Genomic DNA, 23412 nt, shown 5'->3' with positions numbered 1-23412 from the left:
GAATGGTACCTCAAATTGTGCAGCTTTTTGAGTTATTACTTTTTCTAAGTTAGATTTTGATTTTCACCCGGAAGACAGTTAAAACAGGCAAATACATCAAAGCCATATAAGTGCTAGAATATCATATGCTCTTTTGATTACAACCATACTACGATTCCATCAGTTTCTTAAGTATTCCAAACCTTAGTAAGCACTAAAACTAAACTAAAACATACAGGCACTACTCAATATAATGGTCATGTTGAAATATGTTAAATAGCATAATTTGTTTCAAAGCCCTTCCAGGCTGAAAGCTCGCTGACTTCCTCGATTTGGTAGGCGCTAAAGAGAAAGTGCTGTGAGAATGGGGGGTAATCTGAGGCAGCGGAACTCACTGTTTGCTGACACCATCCACCAACGCGTGCTCTTTACAATAGCACATAGAGGCCTTGTCAGTCAACATGGCGTGAAGTATGCAGTGAAACTGAAGAATCTCCAGCCTGTGCATTCCAGCGCTACTGCAAACACATAACACATTCTTGTATATAAACATTGTGTGAGTAAGGAAAGAATCCTTACAGATCAACCCATACCACAGCTCTAAACCACACATGAGTGTGCATCCCTGTTGACTTCATAATACTACAGTGTACTCAGCGAAAGATTTTGTTTGTTTCTCAGGGTGTCTATTCTGAGCATGTGCTTTTTCTGGTCCGACTGACTGACTGTTGGACTCCATAGAGCTTTGCTCAGAACACTAGATGAATTTTGAAACTTTTGACCGCAAAAACCATAGCTGAATGGACCAACATCAATATGCATACTTTAAAGTTTTGTGTCGTCTTAAGAAGTGATAAGTGCCAACCCTGTAGCATGGAAGTACCAGCATGAAGAGAAGAGACTGAAATGGGAAATGCTAATCTTTTTAAACACTGAGGGTGCAATGTTGCAATTAAACCACCATAGGTTTTTAACTTGGACCTTATTCTATGTAATTGTCCCCTTTATTTATTTATGACAACATGAATTCAAGGAATTGATGAAGGTGTACCTCTGGATTGTGGAATATTGGTGCCTTCATCTGTTTGCTGGAAGAATGGCTGTCACATTCAAGCGCTTTATGGCTGGAGAGATTAGAAAACATGAAGGATAATAATGGAATTTTGTGCAATATGCTCTTTTATTGTTTTATAAAAATGCACAATATGCAAACAGTTACATATATACGTACATAAATGGATATTACTGAAACTGCAGCAGCAATTAATATAACAATAATAAAATAATAATAATAATGACTTTATATAAGTCATAGAATAAAAACCTACCATTCACAACTGAAAAAGTCTCAAATCATGTATCAAATTATAATTGCCTGAATATTACTACAGTTTTATAACTGCAACTTATTTATACAAATTTATATGCAGCATATTTACTGTTATCTTCTGTTTGTTAAGTAGATGTGCAACTTTCTAAAAATTAAGAACATTGTTCTTACAATTGTCTACATTGTTTAAAAAAAAAAGTAATGATGCTTCATTCATGTGTTTTGTAACACTTTGTCTTACAAATGTACTGTATTTAATATGAGTTAACATTTAACATACAATTTATTAATCTTATATAATGTTAATCTCAACATTTACTAAACCATTTGGAGATCTATTAACATTAGTTAATGCACTGTGAACATAAACTTTAACATGTTTATTAACCATCAATAACAAAGGTTAATGAGTGGGTAAAAGATTTTGCTCCTTGTAAGTTTGTGTTGATGCATTAACTATTGTTAACAAATGAGATCTTGTTGTAAAGATTACTTACAATATATGTAAGGAGAGCATATATACAGTGTGTGTGTGTGTGTGTGTGTGTGTGTGTGTATATATATATATATATATATATATATATATATATATATATATATATATATATATATAATTAGAGATTTTAGAATAATTATAAAGGATTAAAACACTGAAAGAATGTGCTTAAAATCATTTGTGAATAAAGTTTAGATGTTACCACACAGGTAAAAAAAATCTAAATTTATTATTTAACATAACTGAATAGAACTAAATCTTGAGATCAGACCAGGTAGAAATAAGTCCTCAGTATAACGGTTGTAGGTCACCACTTTTTTTACTGAATCAGTGAGAAAAGCGAAATAAAATGTGAGATGTGAGTTCATGGAGGGGAGGGCAGTGGGAGGACAGTATGAACATGAGAAAGGCTTCAGGAGGAGGAGATTTAAATGATCAACTTGTTGAAAGGTAGTCAAGGCGCTCATATGGAAGTGTGCCACTCTATTTGGGAAATGCGCGAGCACGAATCTTGCACTAGAAAACCGACGCTGGATCAGTTGCGCGTGAGGACGATAAAAACCTCCAAACACTGTTTACTCCAAAAGGACCTATTTTAAACATTTTACAGGTGGTATTCGCCTGCATCTTCCATGTATTGGATTCAATTAAGTGACGTGTCACCACTGACATTTTAGGAAAACAGAAATATAAAAACATTGAGGATAGGCTATGTTTAGCACATTTACCGGATTGCTTAATTGTATTTGGTAGCTTGGAGAAAGCAACGCACACTTTACTACGGACAAGCAAGACGCGAACTGGCCACCTAGAACCGTTCTGTGGAATTTATGGTGGACGGACTACTGTTTGATTTTTCTACGCTTAGACCTGCCTTGGCATTCGAGATGGGCTATTTGACATCACTGTTACAACTCGTCGCGGTCCAGTTGAGCCTTTTACCTGCACAGGTGAGCATATGGGCCGTCCTTTTTCACAGGTAACCTGCAGAAATTATACACCACGTATTGATTCTACGCTACAAAACGAGAACGCTGTTTTAAACCATGGAACGAGACGACTTGATCCTAGTGTTATAGCTCTATCGCCTTTCTAGGCTTGGAGTTTTTAAATAATCGTGTCAGATTAAAAGTAATTATTTTACTTTAAAGCAATGCAATTGCTCTGCATTTGAACAGAAGAACGCGTCCAGTGATGATGTCCCGTAATGACCCTTTGTGTAAAAGCCTGTATGTTTAAAACGTTCTTGAAAGTTGCTGTTAGCTAACGTGTTAAGAATAGAAATACCCTAAGAATAGAATGGAAAGCTGTGTCACCTTTATAAATAAATAAATAAAATAAAATAGAATGATTAGGGTTTGACCGTGTCTACGTGCAGTTGTCAGTCAGACCTGGCTGAATGAATGGAACCAGTTTACTTTTGACAAGGCTTCCAGTAAAGCCTCCAGACGGCTGTTTTTATAACACTCTCTATAACTTGATCCCTTTTTGAAGTATTCCAAGAGAAAGTGTCCAGTCATGAAAGGAAACGTGACGAACTGCATCACTCCCTTTATCCCACAGGCATGTGTGACACAGTTCTCCTTACTCACTAGTGATGAACCAATGCCAGAATCAGCAGACAGTCAGAGTCTATCTTTATATGCCTTCTACTGTTGTCTAATGAGAGACCAATTAGGCAATGTAAGTATGTCAAAGTTAGTCTCAGATCTGAACAAGCATGTGCTTTTAACTACTCCAAGATATAAACAAAAATGACATACTGTCCATATCCATTTAAACTATTCACAATGAAATGTCAAAATGTTGAACAAGAAGATCATTGTCCCACAGCTCTAGGTAAAATCTCGCACCTCATGTTATGTGAGATGGCTAAGTTGAGCTTTGGCATGAGTGTCCACCTCAATATTCTTATCTTTTCCTCTATAACATAAATTAGCACGCTTTGAACATTTTCATTGTGTTCACTAATGGGCTTTGATATGTCACAATCTATGCACCGATGCACCTGACTATATAAAACCTCACACCCACTTCTTTTCTGGGATAATGGTTTGCTGCAAATCTACTATTCTCTACTCGCAGAAGCTTAAAAAGAACAGAGACAGACATTAAAAGAATGTAAATATGTTCATTTTTCATTCAATATTAATCCTGCTTCTGGCAGGTCAGAACAAGGTTTATCGGGCATAGTAAAACCAAAAACAACACACTTCTTCCGGAGCCCACAAATGACTTACGCCTCCATTCACTTTTACCAAAAAACACATAGCATCTGTCATATCACTGGCCATAGACCAGGTGTGGGTGCGCCAGAGTTGGCTTCTGTCTCCTCTTGTCTCTTTCTTGTGCTTGCAGCCAAACTTAGATTTATTTTATTTCAGGAGTTACAAGAAGTTGGCAAGCACCTGCTGTTACTAATGCTGGTGATTATTCAAAAGAAAAGGTTCAGTTGAGTACTTCCTCTATAAATATCAATGGGAATCTTTCACTCTAAATGCTCAACAAAGTATCATTCATTCTGTTAATGGTTCAATGACATGACACCATTTTTTGTGGATCTATTATTCATTGAATGCAGCTGTTTCATGATATGGATTTTGATATTATTATTGTTTGTAACTGTAATAATATTGTTATTAAAATTAATGTTTGTATTTTTTTGTGGGCATAAAGTCAAAAAATTAATAAGTCCTTTTAAATATCATAAAGATTTGACCTCGACAAGGGTAGTTTTAAAAATAATACTTTTTAAAATAATGATTATAGTGTTTGCTCACATAGAACTTTAATGACTGATAACTTGATTAAATTTAAGAGCACTTTCTAAGAGCTTCTTGACAAAAGGTGTAACAAAATTAACAGTACTTTTCACCTTCCTTGAGACCTTGACTTTTTTTTTTTTGTGCTTTTATATAATCTATTCCTTCTTTGAATCTCGTTCCTGATTTCAGGGGGATCTGTATGAAGCAGTTTTGTAATGATCACTTTTGTAAGGAAGGGAGTTGCTGTATCATTTCCAAAGTTGGATAATTATCTTGCAGATGGTTTCTTTAAACTTAAGTGAACTCTGTCAGGGAATCTAGTGTTTTAGTGACAGAGGTTAAAATACTAGACACAGCATATAACTCTTCAGTATGGGTATACATATGATTATACATAAGTATATAGATGCAATAATTTTAACCACACAAATTTGATTTCATGCTATGTTGCAATACATAATGTGTCATCCTGAAATAAAAAAATGTGTCACAATCTCAGGCTTGCAACAAAGGGTGCTAGCAGGTAATTGCATAAGCGGTAATCTTTATGATCTGTCACAACATCGGATTTTTACTACACAGTTACTGTGACCAAAAAAATTCACAATTACAATAATCTTGCATTTCCTTGCAATTTAATTTGTCTCAATCAAATTAATCTCAAACTTTATTTTGGGGTTTCTCATATTTGGCCAATGAAACACACTTAAAATACAAGTGTGGCGTATGCCTTTTTACAAAATAAAAAATAATAATAAAGAAACTTTTTTTTTCGTCTATCATCTCCTCTGACATCTGCATCTTCTTTTTTCTGTTTTATGATGGATGACAACCAGCCTTAAGGTGCAATATGAAGTGTCCACTATCTACTGTGTTGGAGTGGCACCTAGATCAGTAGTTCCCTATGCTGAATAAACTAATTTGTCGGAAAACAACGTCTTATTTAAAGGGAAGGTCTAATGCTATTTCATGCATTCTGACTTACACTGTTAAAGATTTTCTTGCTAAACATGGACAAATTTTAAAAAATGAGTTGGACATGTGACAGTTTTTCTGTGCCAAATACACCCCTAAAAGGTTCGTTTAAGTTTCGGGAATTTGTTATTTGTTATTATTATTATAATAATTTTTTTTTTCAAATATGACCCTATATGATGGAAGTCATCAGCAGTGCAGCACAGGACTTGCTCGAGAAGGATTTGTCCTTTTGTTTTTAGACCACAAAATCAACAGTCACCAAAGTAGTGGGTTTTTGGTTGTGAGGGAAAGATAACCTTGTTCAGCCTCCCAAAGAACCCAGTGTTAAGGGAACAGTGGATGCAGTTTATTTCTCATGCGCAGCAACATAGTTGTGCAAGTGTATTTGTTTGTTCCTGGCATTTCGGTGACAAAAGTTTTATAAAACAGATGAAATAAAATTTAAGTCAGTAAAGTTATAAAGTTTATGTTTTTTTTGCAGACAATTGCTACGTGAAAGCTTCACATGCTCGTGAATCTTTAGCTCCGCCCACAACATGGTATGGTATGGTATGGTATGGTATGGTATACCGCAAACAGTGATTAAAGGTACAGTTTGTAGGACCCGCCACAAGAGGGCGCACTACCAAAACAATATCAATCGCGTGGTTTTATGAGGCTAAGAAGGAGCGTGGGATGATGGGATTTGTTGTCTTCTACCCAACCGCCGATGGCCATCAATCAGACGGAAATATAAATCAAAGATTTAACGGATGAGGTTAAGTTTTTATAAATGTTGTGCTTGATGTCATAATTTTCTAACTCGAGTTCAACGATTTGCGTGAGTAGATTACTTACAAAGTCAATGCAAAGACACGATCAGACTATGGATCAGACACATCCTCGCGTTGGTCTAGAGACGCGATGCCCCGCGTTTGGCGTGTATGCCCCATAATACTAATCTTGTTGATCGTTATAATAGCATACGTTCTCTGTAAAGATACGAATCAAAACAAGTTTACGGGAGAACCAGCGGCAGACGATAAACAGTAATTATGTTCCATATATAAGTAACACAATCTACCATAAAATGTGCAAGAAGAAGTAAATAAGGAACTGCTTGAAGCAAGCTAGTGTTTGCTGGATGCTAGGCACTACTTCCGCATTTGTCCATGAAACTGTTGTCATGTGGTTTCTACGTCAGTAAAGGCAGTAAAAAATGGTAACTAACATCATTGACAGGTGACTGCACTGCCCCGTGTCACTGTTTAGAATGGGAATTTTCTCATGATTTACAAGTAGTTGAAAACATTAGAGATATTGTTAGTAATCAGCTGGACAATATTTTTTTTGGATATTTTACTGCAAATATCTTACAAATTGTACCTTTAACTGTCACACAACTCTGACAGAAACTTAATTACATCAAGGTTGTGATGCGATCGGTTGAAGTTGAATGTTACACTTTCTCTAGTCAGATATGCTCTGAGATCTGAAATGGGACAGCACAAAGGAAACATTTGTGCAGTTTTGGGGTACTCCAGGAACTTGGTTGGTAACCAATGACATACATAGTTAATGTTGCTTGAGATTATTTACAATGTCCAAAATTGTATACTTTCTGAATAGGTACTTCTTTTTAAAAAGTAATTACCTTGTGACAGTTAAAAAAGTATGTTTTATATATAATGAATGTGTGTAGTATGAAATTAATCAGAACTTACTACATTCGCCATGTTGTCATTGTGGTCATTGTCATATGACCTGCATCGCTCCACTGACATTCATCTCCCAGGGCCTCATGGGATTGTAAAGTGTCCACTGGATGTACACATCAGATTCTGTAGCAAGTAGTAGGTCATCTGGGTACTTTTTGACTTCAGTTTTATGAGCATTCAGACATATTGGGCCTACTCTTTCCAGGGAAGTATGAAGTAATTGTGAAGACCAGTGTTGGGAAGGTCACTTTGGAAATGCAATACATTCAAATTACAAATTACCCTATTTAAAATATATTAAAATAAAACAGTTTCAATTACTTTATTAAGTAATGTAACTGATTACCTTTGATTCCTTTTCAAAATTTGTAACAAATCTGACAGGAAACACTGGCATCTAACAATGACTTGACAAAAAAAAAACTGTAAATATAAAAAAATAAAGCTTATACATAAAACCAAATATAAAGTGTGTGTGTGTGTGTGTGTGAACATATTCTGATGTAACCCCCTTTGTAATCATTAACATTTTCAGAAACTGTAACTGTAAGTAACTGTAACTGATTACAATTACATTTATTTTGTAATTAAATTACATAATACCGGTACACACACACACACACACACACACACACACACACACACACACACACACACACATACATATACTCCCCAACACTGATTACGACAACCCTATTTTGAAGAGAATTTTGCTGATCTTATAGATGCTTGCACAATAACACATATGGCACTTGAGCACTGAGGAACACAACATTTTTGTGGCCAGTCAAACGGTGCTATTAAATAAAGCACTTTTTTTCTATTTTAAATTGTTATTTGGAGACAATCTAGTGCCAAAATGCACAGATGCTTTACATTATAGTCTTAAAAACCTCCATGAAGAGAGCTTGTATTTAATACATACATTGAATTCAGCGGATCAAGCGTGAATTCCCCTTTAAATGGTTTACTTATGTGCAAGCTGCGTTGATGGAAAAAATGAGAAGATCATTCGATGGACCTAAAAAGACATGCTCTTATTCCAGTATTCCAGCTGCACTCTTCCAGTGCAAAAATATAAAGCATTAGTCTTCAGTTTGTGAATTTTAATTAACCAATGCACACACGCAAGGGTGCTGTCTCGCTTGGGTAAGGCCAAGGGTTTAGCACCATTTGGTGCCAGCTGAAGCTATTTTGGCCCTGATTGCCTTCCAGACTGGCCACCTAACGTTAACCGGTGCAGTGCTATGCATTCGCATCACCTTTTCCCCTGGGTTGAATGAAATGCAGTTCCCAATGGACTAGGACAGAGTCTGTTCTTAATAATATGAGCTCCCTCCCATGAGTTTTTTTTTCTTCTTCTCAAGGGAGAGATGTCTCCTTTGTGCTGTCTGCCTCGCCCGTCCCTTCTCTTTCATCTGCTCTGCCACTGTTAACCATCTCTGGAGAAAGGCAAACAGAATGAGAAAATAAATATTGTCCATGTGGTTGTGAAGAGCATTTATAAATGTCTTCTCCTGCCCTCTCGTGCTGGGTGGAGCATTCCAGAAATATGTTGAGTCAGGCACTGGGAGAAATTCTTCCATGTGTCATTGTTGTATATGCTGACCTCAGCATAAGCTTATGTGTCACCCGTGGTGATGTGTCTGTAAAGGCAGCTGAGGTTTAAAGGGCTACCTAACCTTTTTTTAACATCATTTGTATTTGACGTAAAAACAGGAACTTTTTATTTTGGTTTATGTGGGTGCTTTTCTAAAAAATAATTATCCGGGAACTGAAAAGTTAGTGGGTGGTTGAGCTTTAATGTCAGTGGTTTGGTTAAGTGGTAAAATCCAGGCTGGTTACCCAACCGATTTGATATTGATATATGAGCTACTGAATCATCAGCATGTTGTTCAAGGAGCTTAGTCATGTTGTACTAGTGGAACTGTAAAAGCTCTGAATAGGAAAGTGTCAGATGAATAAATAATAATTGATTGTTTGGTGTAATATACAATGCAATGTGGCAGGCATTATAAATCACATATTCACAAGTTGTACATGACACAAATTTACAATACATAATCTAATAGTTTATTTCCGAGTTTTGTGTATGTGTGTGTGTGTGTGTGTATGGTCAACAATGATAATAAGAAATAATTTCAACAATTATGAGAAATGTTACTTGTGCAGCAAATCAGCATGTTAGAATGATTTTCAAAGAATCGCGACACTGAAGACTGAAGTTATGATGCTGAAAATTCACCTTTTGCCATCACAGGAAAAAATTACATTTTAAAATATATTAAGATAGAAAACAGTGATTTTTTTATAATATTTTGCACTATTACTGTTTTTACTTTAATACATTTTGCTCTGGTGCGCAGAAGAGACTTTAAAAAACATTACAAACTCTTTCCGACCCCAAACACTTAAACAGTATGTTTATTAGAAACAAAACACTGAAATTAATTTAAAAGTGAAATTAGAGACTACACATCCATAGCGCATTGCTGTTCTTTTATTTGCCTGTTTTAAGTGTAACGTTCTGATATTTTGCCTGAATTTCCCAACTAACAGAAAACATTCTGAAAACATCAAAATGTTTTTTTTTAAGAGTTTATAAATGTTAGGACAAAACATTATTAAAGTAATGTTTATGTAAGTTCTTATAACTTTGATATATGTTTACATAACGCTAAGACAAACCATTTTTAGAACAACATTCTTGGAACAATCCCATAATATTTGTATTTACTTGATCAGTGTTCTTAGAATGTTGAGAGAAAATGTTCTTAGAAACATTTAAAATAAACATTCAAAAATAAACTTATTATTATAGTTTGGGTGAAATTGTTTTATTTTTTTAACATTATAGCCACAACAAGATTGCAAAAATCTTTCAAAATTTTAGAAACATTTCAAAACAATGTTCCTACAAGGTTTTTATAACTTAAATTTGTTTCCTAGCTTTGTCTAAAACGTTTCTTTTGCATACTTCTGATTTGATCAAAGTTTAGAAGTATTATAGACTCTTTAATAAGTCTGTATTTGTAGCCTTGTAGTTAGTTTGAGTGATGGGCTGAACAGCAGGGTCATGCTGTTAAATACATCCACAGTCAGTTCATGACAGATTACTTTATTACTTTACCAAATGTGCAACTTCATTCATTCATTGCGAATTTTTTGCGGCCATTCTATTTTTTTCGTTTCCTGTCTTATTTTACCTTCCTGTCTCCGGTTTCATCTGCACTGTGCACTTCCATAGTCTTTCCTCCAAGTGTTAGTATATTTTCTTTTTGGGGGGTCATGCGACGTGCCATATTTCATTTCCTTCCTCATTGTATCTTACCACATTATCTTTCTCCCTTCATGTAACTTCATAGTTTGGCGTTCTACATGTTTGTGTTAGATCTTAGTCCCTCTGGACAGGACAGTGGGGCTGAATATTAAAAGCTCTTGTGTTATTTCACAGATTCTAGCTACCTGGTTCTGTTTTTAAAAGGGAGAATCATGCCAGCTTTGTTGGATATTTCGGTCATCTGATCTTATGCCAGAAGATGTTATTGGCAATGTTCCCTCTAAGCGCATTTGATGTTGCGGAGATCCAAAAAATACAAATTCCATGTAGAGGGCAGACACATAAATGGGCTTGAGATTCATAAACCAGAAATAAACGAATAGACAGTGTGGATGGAAGCTTTGAGCAATCTGAGAGAAAGGAAAGATTATAAAACAGCGCAAAGAATTCAGTACAAAATGCAGGAAACCAAGTTTCCAAACCCAAGACAGACTAACTTGGCATAGTTTATCTAAATATTTGCAATATATGATATAATTTAATGTATTACATTTTTATTAAATAGTACATAAAGTGGTATAATATTACAATACAATATTTAATCAATATATGCCTATAAATAACAATATTTTTAGCTAAAAAATCTGCATTTTAGAATGATTTCTGAAGGATCATGCTGAAAACTCAGTTTAGATATCACAGGAATAAATTACATGTTAAAATATATTCAAATAAAAGAGTTATAAAAAAAAGAAAAAAATAATTTTATATATATATATATATATATATATGTGTGTGTGTGTGTGTGTGTGTGTATGTATGTATGTATGTATGTATATATCTATTTTTTTCTTTTATATTATATAGAATTAAATGAAAAAAAAAACGATGAAGATCAAAAGTTTGAAAGGCAAGATCACGGAAAATGCTCCAGAGTTGTCATGATGAAAGAATCATGATGAAAAGAAAAGAGGATGTGATTCAGACAGCACAGAGAAGTATATAACATAAAGACATATGACAGAGAAAATAGCTGAAGAATCAAGTTGGGAAAAACCCGCCAAATAAGGGATGAGAGGCAACAGAGAGTGACAGGAGTGACAGCACACGTGTCTGTTATGTGCCGGTTTGGGACGGCATCCAGCGCAGGTGCTTCCTCTCGTCAACACTTGCAGCCAAATAATACTTGAGGCTGACCATCTGTCTGCTCGGCATTCCTCTGCCTCCATAATGTGAAGCAGTAGCTATTTATTCAAGCTCCACTGACGGACTTGCTGGCAAAGTAAACACATGAGCAAACACTTTTAACTGATCTTGCTTAGGCTAACCTTAGATTATGTGATGAGTACGAAGTGTTCCTTCTTTAAACTGTTGAAGAAACCCCTAACCACACCTGTTCTTGATCTACTAGCCAGAGAGTGTTTCTAGTGACAGCACATTCAGTGCATATTGCATTTCTGCATAGTTATTTATCTGCACTGTGTGCGAGTATTGTTGTGCTTTCTAACTGGTTTAAAAGGGCCCTCCACTTACTACAAGAAACATGTCCATTCATCTCCGCAGGTATCACCTTTTGTGTCGGTAGAAAACATGAGTCAACATGCACACAGCAACACCTCCCAAAAATATCCCGCCAAATCGAATTTAGGCATACGCTTCCAGACGTCTCAGTCAGAGCGAGTTGTTGTGGTGACAGGACCCTGGCTCTTTCCTGTACAGGCCTGGTTATGGCCCAGGGGACGAGGCGCAATCACAATCAGGAAAAGATGGATCTGTCCTTCCTTCTGTGGCACTCAGGGGACTGCCATCCAACTCTGTAGCCTTTAATCTCTCATCTGGAGGCAATTTGCTCCCATTTACATAGCCACAACAGGGCTTACTGTAATAAGGAGCACAATTATCCATGGTTGGCCAATTTCAAGTTTATGTGGAGATGTTTTTGAACAAGCAAATATTGTTTGTGTTGTGTCCTCCAGGATTTTACTCACTAGAATCTGACTAATAGGAATCCCACTTTATACAAATGTTTATTATGATATACATTCTGTGTTAGTGTGCCAAGTTATTTTGTGGCTTAGCAACTGGAAACAGTTGTATATGTTGAACATCAGTGTCTTTTATTGTATTGTTGTTGGGGCTGTTTTCAAAAGTAGTAAATCACTTTGCTTCTGTGTGTTACAGTGATTTTTTACCATGCAGGGAGATTACTGCTTTAATAATTTCAATATTATCATCATGTTAATAGCAGTAGTAATATATTAGCCAGGATATTAGACCAGATCTGTTCTGTAACTCTACTGTAAAAACATTTAAATTCTTATAGTTCGAGAACACAATTTCTTCTAAATCTTATTTTGTATTATGTAACTCACGATTGTGTTGTGAATGCTGGATAGCAATTGAATGTGAAATGTTTCTGTTGGAGAAAAAAATGCTTGTTGGATGTTTTCTTGGAGTAATGCAGTAAAGGCAGTAAAGACGGCCTGTTAGACATGCTGTGCTTTTGTCGGGTAGCTTAGTTATTTGTGAAAATTGCAAGAGTTGTCTGGAGAATGACTTTTTTATTGCTTATTCATTTTGAATGTGCCTTTTTATTGTGTTCATAGAAGAATGAATTAATATAACCTCAAGCAACAGCCTGCATGAAACCATGATCACAGGATCATGTTCTCATTATTAAATATAAAAGAGCTTGTGGTTATTACACATCATTGAAATATTCAGTGATCCTCCCTGTCTCACTTAGTTTTGCCAATAAAGGCGTGCAGCCTGGCACCAGATTTATAGATTTTTTGTTCTAATTTGTGATGTTGAAGTAAATGTTCCCATAGACTTCATGTCTGCTTGAAGTCTCTTTTTCAGTTTACTCAGACTCTTCCTGTTGAAGCAGGCCGGCCCTATCCCACACTGCTGGATCAATTGGAAAAGACAAGGTGGAAGGATACTCTTTCTGCATGACTTCAGGTCACTGTGGATTATTATTTAAGAGACAGGTCTTTCTCATAGATGTGCTGACCTTAGCATTACCGTTGGGAGTGAAAAAGATTGCGTGAGTTATTTATCGAACTGATTGCTGATAGATGTCTCTGCATTTTAACATAAAAAAGGTTTATAGGTGCTGTATGTACGTTTTTGACTCTACTAAACCATAGAAGTACCATAGTATGTTTGCAGATATTTGAAAAAACATGCTAAGTTACCATACGTGTTAATCTGAAAAACGATGCTACAGTCAGTTATTCTTTTTTGAAAATGTTCGTTACAGGCCGGAATGTCAGTCTCTGGTTTGGTTTGTGAAACCCGCCCACTGCCATTTTACCCAACTGTATTTCAGCACCCTGGGTTGCCAGTTGGTCAAAAACACAGCATGTTTCATTTCATTAATTGTCAAGTGCGCTCGTTCCTTTTGGTGCCATCAAACTGTGAACTTGTGTGTGCTAAAGTCTGAGGAGGAGGTGCTAGGTGAAAAAAACCCTCTCCAATATTTTGAATTTGGACTGCAATACCTAGTTCAACCTCTTGGTGTCAATCCTACATACAGCACCTTTAACTATTTGTTTTGACTTCTTTAATCATTCCGGAGTGAAATTATTAATGAAAACAGGAAAAGAAGAATCATTTCTGCAGTGTCGGTTTGCAATGCCAGTAATGGAGCGCATGACAACCACTAAAATCCTCCATCGCTGGAGCCAGCACACTTTCTCAAACAGCCTCTCATATTTTCCCATTTGCAAGTGTAATGCATTCAGTTTCTATCATAGCCCACATTTTTTAGAGGAGCCACAAGTCTGCAGAAATGTTAGGTTACCATTTTGTTTGCTTTCCTATTTTGTTCAAAACTTCCTGCCTTGCATCCTCGGTGCTGGATGATTTGCGGTTATCAAACCTGATGTTTCTGGTTGTAGGAAACCCTAAAGTTCAGTAGACACTTAAAGTCCTGAATGAATAAATGAATGGATAGATGGACAGACAGACAGATTTTACTTTTCAAAACTTGGACTAAATCCTCATCAAGCTTGCCTTGACATGAGTGTTGGTTTTTATCCTCTTGTCTGTCATCATCACCATACAATACTGTAACTGTCTAACACTGAACATAAGGTTAGAAGAGGCCCAACATCTCTACAACAGAAGTGCTGAATCTGAAGTTAGCATGACACTCAGAGCCTCAACAGCCTGATCTTCCACAAAAGCCAGTGAGGTTTGTTTTTCGTGCATCACCTGACAGGTTGAGCTTGTTTGAATTTAGGAACATAAACAAGTAAATATATCACATATCATAGATTTATGATACACTTATAATGATTCTATACTGAAATGCTTGTGGAAAGTATAATTAATAGCCTATTACAATTAATGTGTCATGTCATGCATTTAAAAGGGAAAATTAAAATGTATTTTCAATTGTATTACAAAAACACCTTGTATTCTTTTATGAGTACAAACAAGTAAAACCCAACAACATATTGATTTTAAGTATGCTTATTACTAAGGTATAGTTGACAAAATTATATTTATAATAGATTATAAATTGGTACAATGTAAGACCTTTATATTGTTACGGTCGTGTCAAAGTAATGTAGATGAAGGCAAACGGTTGCAGAACCAATTATCGTATTTTAATTAAAAAAACCACAAGACACACAACTCAACTTAAAGTAGAATGGACAAAAGCTATGGGGAGAACTGAGAGTATTTGAAGGGGAGCAAACAAAATAACTAATGAGTTATTTAATCAAACACAGGTAAATGAAATGGTAATTAGGAGTAAAACTAGTTCACTGGGAAACAGGTGAACTGAAAACACAAAGAAAACGGAACAAAAACTAAACATAACCCTAACATAACTCCCCCCTCCTGTAAGACACACCCATAACAGTACCATTGGGGAGGGAGGGTGGGCGCCCTGGAGGCTGGTGCAGGATTGGAACAGGGTAGAGACAAGGAGAGCCTCCAGGGCGGATCAGGAGATTCAGGCAGCCATGGCGGATCAGGGATCATTGGGAGCCATTGCGAATCTTCCATTGCCCTGACTGGCTCGGTGTCGGGCTGATGGCCCCCCACCAAAATTTTCTTGGGCAAATCTAGGAATCCTGTGGGTCACTCAGGAGGAGCGGGCTCTGATGGACGCTCTGGAGGAGCAGGGCTGGCTAACATTGATCAGGAGATGAAGGAGGGCTGGGCGGGACCAACAGAGGCGATGGAGGGCTGGATGGGACCAGCGGAGGCGAAGGAGACAAAGGAGGGTTGGACAGGACCAGAGGAGGCAAAGGAGACTCAGGAGACTCAAGAGGGCTGGCCAGGACCAGCGGAAGCGAAGGAGATTTGGGAGATGAAGGAGGCTCATGGAAGAACCCTGAGAGTAGCGCCATGTCCATTATCACCGAGAGACACACTGGAATGGACTCTTGAACAGGCTCTGCGGCTGGAGTCAATACTGGGCTTAACTGGGGATCAGGAGCTCTTCCTGGGCTTAACTGGGGATCAGGAGCTCTTTCTGGGCTTAACTTGGAATCAGGAGCTCTTCCTGTGCTTAACTGGGGATCAGGAGCTCTTCCTGTGCTTAACTGGGGATCAGGAGCTCTTCCTGGGCTTAACTGGGGATCAGGAGCTCTTTCTGGGCTTAACTGGGGATAAGGAGCTCTTCCTGGGCTTAACTGGGGATCAGGAGCTCTTCCTGGGCTTATCTGGGGATCAGGAGCTCTTCCTGGGCTTAACTGGGGATCAGGAGCTCTTCCTGGGCTTAACTGGGGATCAGGAGCTCTTCCTGGGTTTTAACTGGGGATCAGGAGCTCTTCCTGTGCTTAACTGGGGATCAGGAGCTCTTCCTGGGCTTAACTGGGGATCAGGAGCTCTTCCTGTGCTTAACTGGGGATCAGGAGCTCTTCCTGTGCTTAACTGGGGATCAGGAGCTCTTCCTGGGCTTAACTGGGGATCAGGAGCTCTTCCTGGGCTTAACTGGGGATCAGGAGCTCTTCCTGGGTTTTAACTGGGGATCAGGAGCTCTTCCTGTGCTTAACTGGGGATCAGGAGCTCTTCCTGGGCTTAACTGGGGATCAGGAGCTCTTCCTGGGCTTAACTGGGGATCAGGAGCTCTTCCTGTGCTTAACTGGGGATCAGGAGCTCTTCCTGGGCTTAACTGGGGATCAGGAGCTCTTCCTGGGCTTAACTGGGGATCAGGGAAGCGCTTACGAGGTGGCACTGGTGCTTGATGTCCAGCAGGCTTGACCTCCGAGCAGCCGGCCATCTTGACTGCTCGGACGCCTGCAGGCATTTCGGGGTTAGGCAGGCGGAAGGAGCCGTTCTTCTGTTACAGTTGTGTCAAAGGAAGATAGATGAAGGCAAACGGTTGGAGAACCAATAATCATATTTTTATTAAAAAATCCACAAGACATACAGTACACAACTCAACTTAAAGTAGAACGGACGTTCTTATACAAAGTAAATATAAAATATACTTTAAGTAAGATTAAAATAAGCATGTTTTTTGTAAACACGCTAAAATATCACAAAATATATACATGTTTTAACATATTTCTTAAAAGTGTAACTAAGCATATATTAATTACCAACATACTTTTAATATCCTTTTTAAAAATATATATAAATGCAATTCAATACAGTTTAATGCACTTCAAATAAGCATGTTAGGAGTACAATTATACTATAAATGTACTATGTGAATTTCAAGTACGTTTTTAGTTTATTTTTAGAGTACTTCTTTTTCACCTGGGGATAGATAGATAGATAGATAGATAAATAGATAGATAGATAGATAGATAGATAGATAGATAGATAGATAGATAATAAAATAACTTTTATTTTGTAAGACTAGCATGTACTTGTCTTATTTTGTTGCTTCAGTGTGTTCATAGTCAGTTAATTTCTCAACTTTATGTTCCCACATCTCAGTGTTTTCCAGCACAGTCTGTCCTGTTGGCAATTTAAGCATTTGGCCTAAAGCACTGACATCATGGTCTCATCAAAATAATATGAATCGACTGAGGAGCAATTAAAACATTAGACACAGATGGATGTCAACACTTACCACAATAATGGTGACAAGTTAAAATGAACACCAAAAAATGACCACAAACAAATGACAATAGATATAATACAATAGAACAGTATATAGTAATTGGCACAGCTGTGCATGATAGGAATTGAAGTAGGCATACATTATTACAATTTATAGTGTTTATTAGCTTTGTGATTTATTTGTGATCCAACTATAAAAAAAATATTGATATTGGTTTTAATTTTACTCTCTCTCCGATTTTATTAGTTAGAGTGACTATACATAAAAACACCAATAGCATTTGGTGTTGCTTATGCTGTTAAAAATACACACAGCACCTTTAAGCATTGATATTGTTTACAGAAGCTTCTGGTGGTAACATTAGGGAGGTTCTCTCAACATTCCTATTCACAGCTATTTATGACCCGTATTGAACCTTCAGGAGTACTTTACTTTCACACAGTCCATCTGGTAACACACACAAGGACAAAGAGGTGCTACGTGAGGTCCCTCACATAGCTGAGTTGATGTGCAAAGCTTTTGAGAAAAGGAGCATGGAGATGCCAACTGCCTGACTTCTCGTGTCTAAAAGTCCTGCAATGTAAAAACCTAATGTGGATAGGCCTATCTTTATCCCTGACTATCACTGAACACTTGCTGCATACCTAGACAGCATTTAAGGCAACATAAGAATAATACAAAGTCGGCAGCAAAATTATTATGCCTTATAAGCATATTTAAGACTGTATGCAGCATATGCAGGCAATCCTAGAATGCAATGTCACAAGCTCAGCGGTAGACATTGTATATATAATAAAGATTTTTCATAAAACGTGTCTTTGGACCTTGTATGTGTTTTCATTCCACCTGCATCTTTTGATTTTAATATCTAAGAAATGTATTCTGTTTGAATGGCCACTTAACCTTGTTTAATTTTTTTCAACAGGGAACAAGAAGTTAAAAGTTTTGCACTGCCAATTGTGTTTAATAGCATGGGGTTAATGGAAGTTCTTTCTCTTTACTGAAAATGTCTCAGTAAATTCCTGCTTTTCAGAACGCAATGACCACATTGACCCTACAGCATTTCCCTTCCACTTTCACAAACTAGTCTTGCTGTGTTGTCAGAAATTTTTAACTTTAAATTCTTATTTGTTAAAAAAAAACTCACACTCAAAAGAACAGGAGCATTATTTTTTGTGTGTACAAAATATATAGTTTTTTTCAGTAATTTACCTGCTTCAATGTGTGAAAGGCTATAAAAATGGAGAAGGGCTCAGATCTTTTTATTGCTTAATCATGATTCTAGTTTTTCTAATTTATATAGGCCATTGTTTATTGACTATAAAGTTCTGCATTATTGGTGGATGTATCCATCTCCCAATCCAAAGTATTGAATGCAGTTTCTGACTTAAGGTGCTGATGTAAAACCACACTGATTCCTGCATTTTTCTGGTTGATAGAAAAAGAAAAACATGCTGTTTATCATAGGCTCAATAAAAAAAAAAAAGGGCACATGCACTATTGTTTCTTGCCACAAGCAAGTGCTGTTGTTTAAAGGCCCTTTCATTTAAGGCAGTGATTCCCAACCAGGGGATACTTGGTTGTTGAAGAATACATGATCCCTTTTGATGCCAGTGTGACTGAAAAGGTGGGACTGTTTGATGGGACTGTTGGAAGACAAAAAAAAACTGGAAAGCACTGCTTTATGGGTATATTAGGTTGTTTTCTTATTTTGAAAAATGTCATGTTCTCCAGACATCAGAATGACGTCAACTATGCAAAGTCTGTGTTTCTACACCAGAAATTATGTAATGTAAATGTTAATTTACCTTAATGTAAATTAGGCCTAATTTAACTATATAGTATTCTTAAAGGGGAAGATGTCACATGTAACAACTCCCGTTGTAAATACTTTTTTATAGAATTTATATTATAATCTTTCTCTTTTTACACCCTTTTTTGCAGAGTTCTTCCTTAGTAAACATAAACAGCACTGCTAAAGGTAAGAGAATCACCTCATGACATAAAACATTTCAAATATCATGACATAAAAACATTTCAAATACAGTCTCATATACATATATTTTTTCTCTGTTTTATATATTTCTCTTTGTTTTGAGGATCAGACACGTGAGAAATTGAACTTTTACAGCATTCACTGTAAAAAAAAAAAAAAAAACAACAAAAAAAAAACAACCAAGACACATTATATTAAAACCGTTTTAAAGTCCCTTTACTTGCCATGTGTTATTTATTAAGCAGAGCCCTTTGGGATATTTTTTTAAACAAATGTTCTGTCAGATAAATATTTTAGTCTTTTTATTTCAAGTGTAAGTGAGAAACGTACAATAACTCTCTAAATAACATTAATAACAAGAGTAATATGGCAGTAAAAAGTCAAAATTGTTAATAAAGAACCATTCTTTGCAAGATCCCAAAGGACATTCTCTTTTGAGAAACCCTGATAAATGAAACGCAGTGCATGCTCACACGCACTGCAGAGTTTTTTTCTTGTTGCCTTTTCCCAGAGATTTTGTACAGTAACTCAAACTATCAATGTAAATGAAATCTGTATTATATTTACATTTCTGCATATGTAAATATGGTTAATATACATACATTAGTCTTGAGAAATTAGGACACAAAGGTATTTTAGGAACTGTAGTTGGATGAACCAGAGCATGGACTCTAACTCAATCATTATTCACATGGCAAAGCTGATGCTTTCTTTCACATCAGCAGCCAATGAGCTTACAGCTCAACATTCAAATGCTCGGCTAGTGCTCGCTGTAGCATTTGCACCGCGCTTCAGAACCCCTCCACCTTCCCCAGCTCCACCTGTATACTTGGGTAACTTAATGTATGTTATTAATGGGGGTTATTTCATATATGTTATACCTGCAACAACAGCATTTCCTACATGCTCACCGCAGCATGTCTTTGGATGTAGCAAGACTCAGTACTTGCTCTGCCGCAGCAGGAGCCAAGCAGATCTGTTCCACCAAGACCAAACTCTTTAATATTGCCATGTGTATTACTGTACCATGCTAAACTCTCTGACATTTGTCATGACAGAATTACTGCAAATTGTGTTGGAATGTGGATCATGTGGCATATATATATATATATATATATATATATATATATATATATATATATATATATACAGTATACTAATCACATTTTCTCAAATCCCAAAATTTCTAATCAGTCATAGTTTGCTCAGTGATTGCTTCTAAATGCTTAGGAATTTCTTCTTGTATTTGTATATGCATGCACACATGTAAAGGTCATTGTCTTGTATTTCTGTGCTGCGTTGCAGTGATGCTGTTTCAAGAGGTCTGGGGGAAAAGCTTCTGCCGCACCATAGAGAAGCTAGTGGAAGTGGTTCAGGAGTACCCTGGGGAGGTGGAGCACATTTTCAGCCCCGCCTGCCTGCCATTGGTCCGCTGCGCTGGTTGCTGTGGAGATGAGAATCTGGAGTGTCACCCTACGCTCACTTCTAACACCACCATGCAAGTAAGGATTTTTCTTTTGACAAGGCCGGCGATATTTAGTGTTTCAAACGTAGCACAGAAGATGGTACCAATAATTGTGAATACTAGCTCATACTTTCATATATTGAACTTTATTTGGACTTTGTATGCTTTTTCACTGATATCAATGATATCTATATAGGAGCCTTTGTTTTGTCTGTATCAGGCACATGTTTGGGATTGATATTAATATTAAGACTTTTTCAGTTGTTAAAGATCAAGCCAGCGGAGCAGGGCCAGGAATATGTGGAGATGACCTTTGTGGAGCACAAAGCCTGTGAATGTAGGTAAGGAAAAGATCAATTTTATGTAACCACATTTGCCATTGCGATACAGCTTTGTATTGTTGTCTTAGATACAAATAAACACAAATGTTGAGAATTTGTTTTGTGTGCTGAATTTATCAAGTATGAAATATGTTTGTAATAATCCCTCCGCTTGTCTCTGTCATTCCATGATTTCTCTAAAATTGTGATGCCAAGACCAAAAAAATCTACAACAAAACAAGACAGGTATCAAGTTATAACACTTTTTATAAAACTTACTCACAAAGTGGAATTACAGTGATTCTTCGTTTTGCTGTAGATGGAAACCCAGAAACAGAGGGAGAAAAAGGAAGGAGAAAAAGAGAGCGAAAGATTGTGACAAGTAAGTTAAATGTTGATTGTTGGTTTTACATTAGCATGTTGCTAAGCTAACAGTTGCATCTCAATAAATTAGAATCACAATTTGTTAAATGTGAGCCAAAATCATCACTTAAAAGAACCAACGATTTAAACTACTTCAGTCTGTGTGCACTGAATTTATTTAATACACGAGTTTCACAATTTGATTTGAATTACTGAAATAAATGAACTTTTCCTCAACATTCTAATTTATTGAGATGCACCTGTATAATCACAAAATACAGAGTACACTCTGAAATTTAGTAACTTAATAACATTTTTAATTGGACTGAACTAATTTTTCGCTATATTTTCCTGTACAAAAAAAAATCTAAATATATTTCTTATCAACATCACCCCTTTAATTGATTGATTTTTTTTTTTTTCAATGAAAATGAATTTCTACTTGGCTTGACCCTTGAAAATCACTTTCATTGATCAAAACCAGTGGTTCTCACCCTAACCCACTATCATCGACAATAATATTTGAAGGCTCCATGTGATTTAATGGAGCATTAAATATTTTTTATTTGCTTCGGTTACTATTTTCACAAGCAACTGTTACATTTTCAAAACTGTTAAAACTAATATGACAAATGATCATCAAAAGTGCACGTTTTTTCAAACATTTCTGCATGTTTTTCAATTGTCTAAGTACAATATACACAATCTGAGCATCCTTTTCACTACACAAAATAAGTGTTTCATGTATATAAATGTTTCTTTCACAGTAGCTGCCTTTCATAAAGCTCTTACTATCAAACCTTTATTTCGCATTTCTTCTCATTTAGTTTAAAATATTTGTCTATTATTTCGTATAACTCTTCTTAATGGTTAATCAGTGAATCATTTGGTGCATCCATAGCATGATATCAGTTGACGTTACAAGTCTGATCGAATTGGATTCTGTACTAAGAAAAACAGCTGTTGAAACTAAGAGTGGGTGAAGTAAGAAATATCTTGATTTTTGTTTTAGCTTATTTTAATGTTTGTTTTGTCTTTGTTTTAAATTATATCAAGTCATCTTGAGGCCCCGCCCCCGGATTAAGAACCACTAATGTAGTCAGGTTGATAATAATAACTGTTGCACTGAAAACCAGTTATTTTCATTTCAGTGATAAGTGCAGCTTTTTTTTAAATGTACTTTAAGGACACAAGTACAAAGAGTGCATTGTTCTCTGAGCATAATGTGTGCTCTCTTACAGGTGTCAGTCTCCCCGTAGGTAAACGCTGTCTTGCCGTGATGCCAGCCAATCGTGCACATTCGCCCCTTCTGTGCGACCCTCACCGTCATCATGGTTAACTTATGGATACTGCCACTGCTCTGCACCCCACCATCCCCGATGCAGAGTTGTCATGATGATGGGGCTTCTGTCAGCACATGGGGGCCTTCCAGTCATCTATACAGGGAACTCCTGTCGTACAGCTCTCTACAGAAGAAAAACTACCGAAGACCAAACCTAAAATCTGAGGTTGAATGAAACCCTATGGACTTAAAATATTATAATATAATAAGATTGTTATTTTATTGTTTTATATTAGTTGTAGTGAAAGTAATATAGTAATAGTAGTGGTACTGGTTTCACTACCAGCTTTTCCGACTCTTCCTCTTTTATTTATTAAAATCCACTGAAGTAAAACTGGTGCATTCCATGAATCGATATATTA

The 23412-nt window shown here is 36.5% G+C and overlaps 1 protein-coding gene across 1 annotated transcript; it reads left to right on the top strand.

Annotated features, from left to right (window-relative positions):
• Positions 1-2245: 2245 nt before the first annotated feature.
• On the top strand, positions 2246-23048 carry LOC132111750 (placenta growth factor-like). Its single transcript, XM_059519341.1, has 7 exons — positions 2246-2755; positions 19509-19545; positions 20866-21062; positions 21287-21366; positions 21562-21591; positions 21665-21727; positions 22950-23048. Exons 1-7 carry the CDS (start codon positions 2636-2638, stop codon positions 22969-22971), a joined length of 549 nt encoding a protein of 182 aa, XP_059375324.1. The 5' UTR covers positions 2246-2635; the 3' UTR covers positions 22972-23048.
• Positions 23049-23412: the final 364 nt, after the last annotated feature.

Source organism: Carassius carassius, chromosome 31, assembly GCF_963082965.1.
Source record: "Carassius carassius chromosome 31, fCarCar2.1, whole genome shotgun sequence".
Lineage (NCBI taxonomy): Eukaryota > Metazoa > Chordata > Actinopteri > Cypriniformes > Cyprinidae > Carassius > Carassius carassius.
This window is presented reverse-complemented; position numbering and strand designations above follow the sequence as displayed.

What these genes read in the sequence shown, in the direction of transcription:
- LOC132111750 (XM_059519341.1), top strand. Translation starts at nt 2,636, where the DNA reads ATGGTGGACGGACTACTGTTTGATTTTTCTACGCTTAGACCTGCCTTG. An exon ending in CACAAAGCCTGTGAATGTAG is followed by an intron (nt 21,367 to 21,561) that starts GTAAGGAAAAGA and finishes TGTGATGCCAAG; the next exon opens with ACCAAAAAAATCTACAACAA. An exon ending in TCTACAACAAAACAAGACAG is followed by an intron (nt 21,592 to 21,664) that starts GTATCAAGTTAT and finishes GTTTTGCTGTAG; the next exon opens with ATGGAAACCCAGAAACAGAG.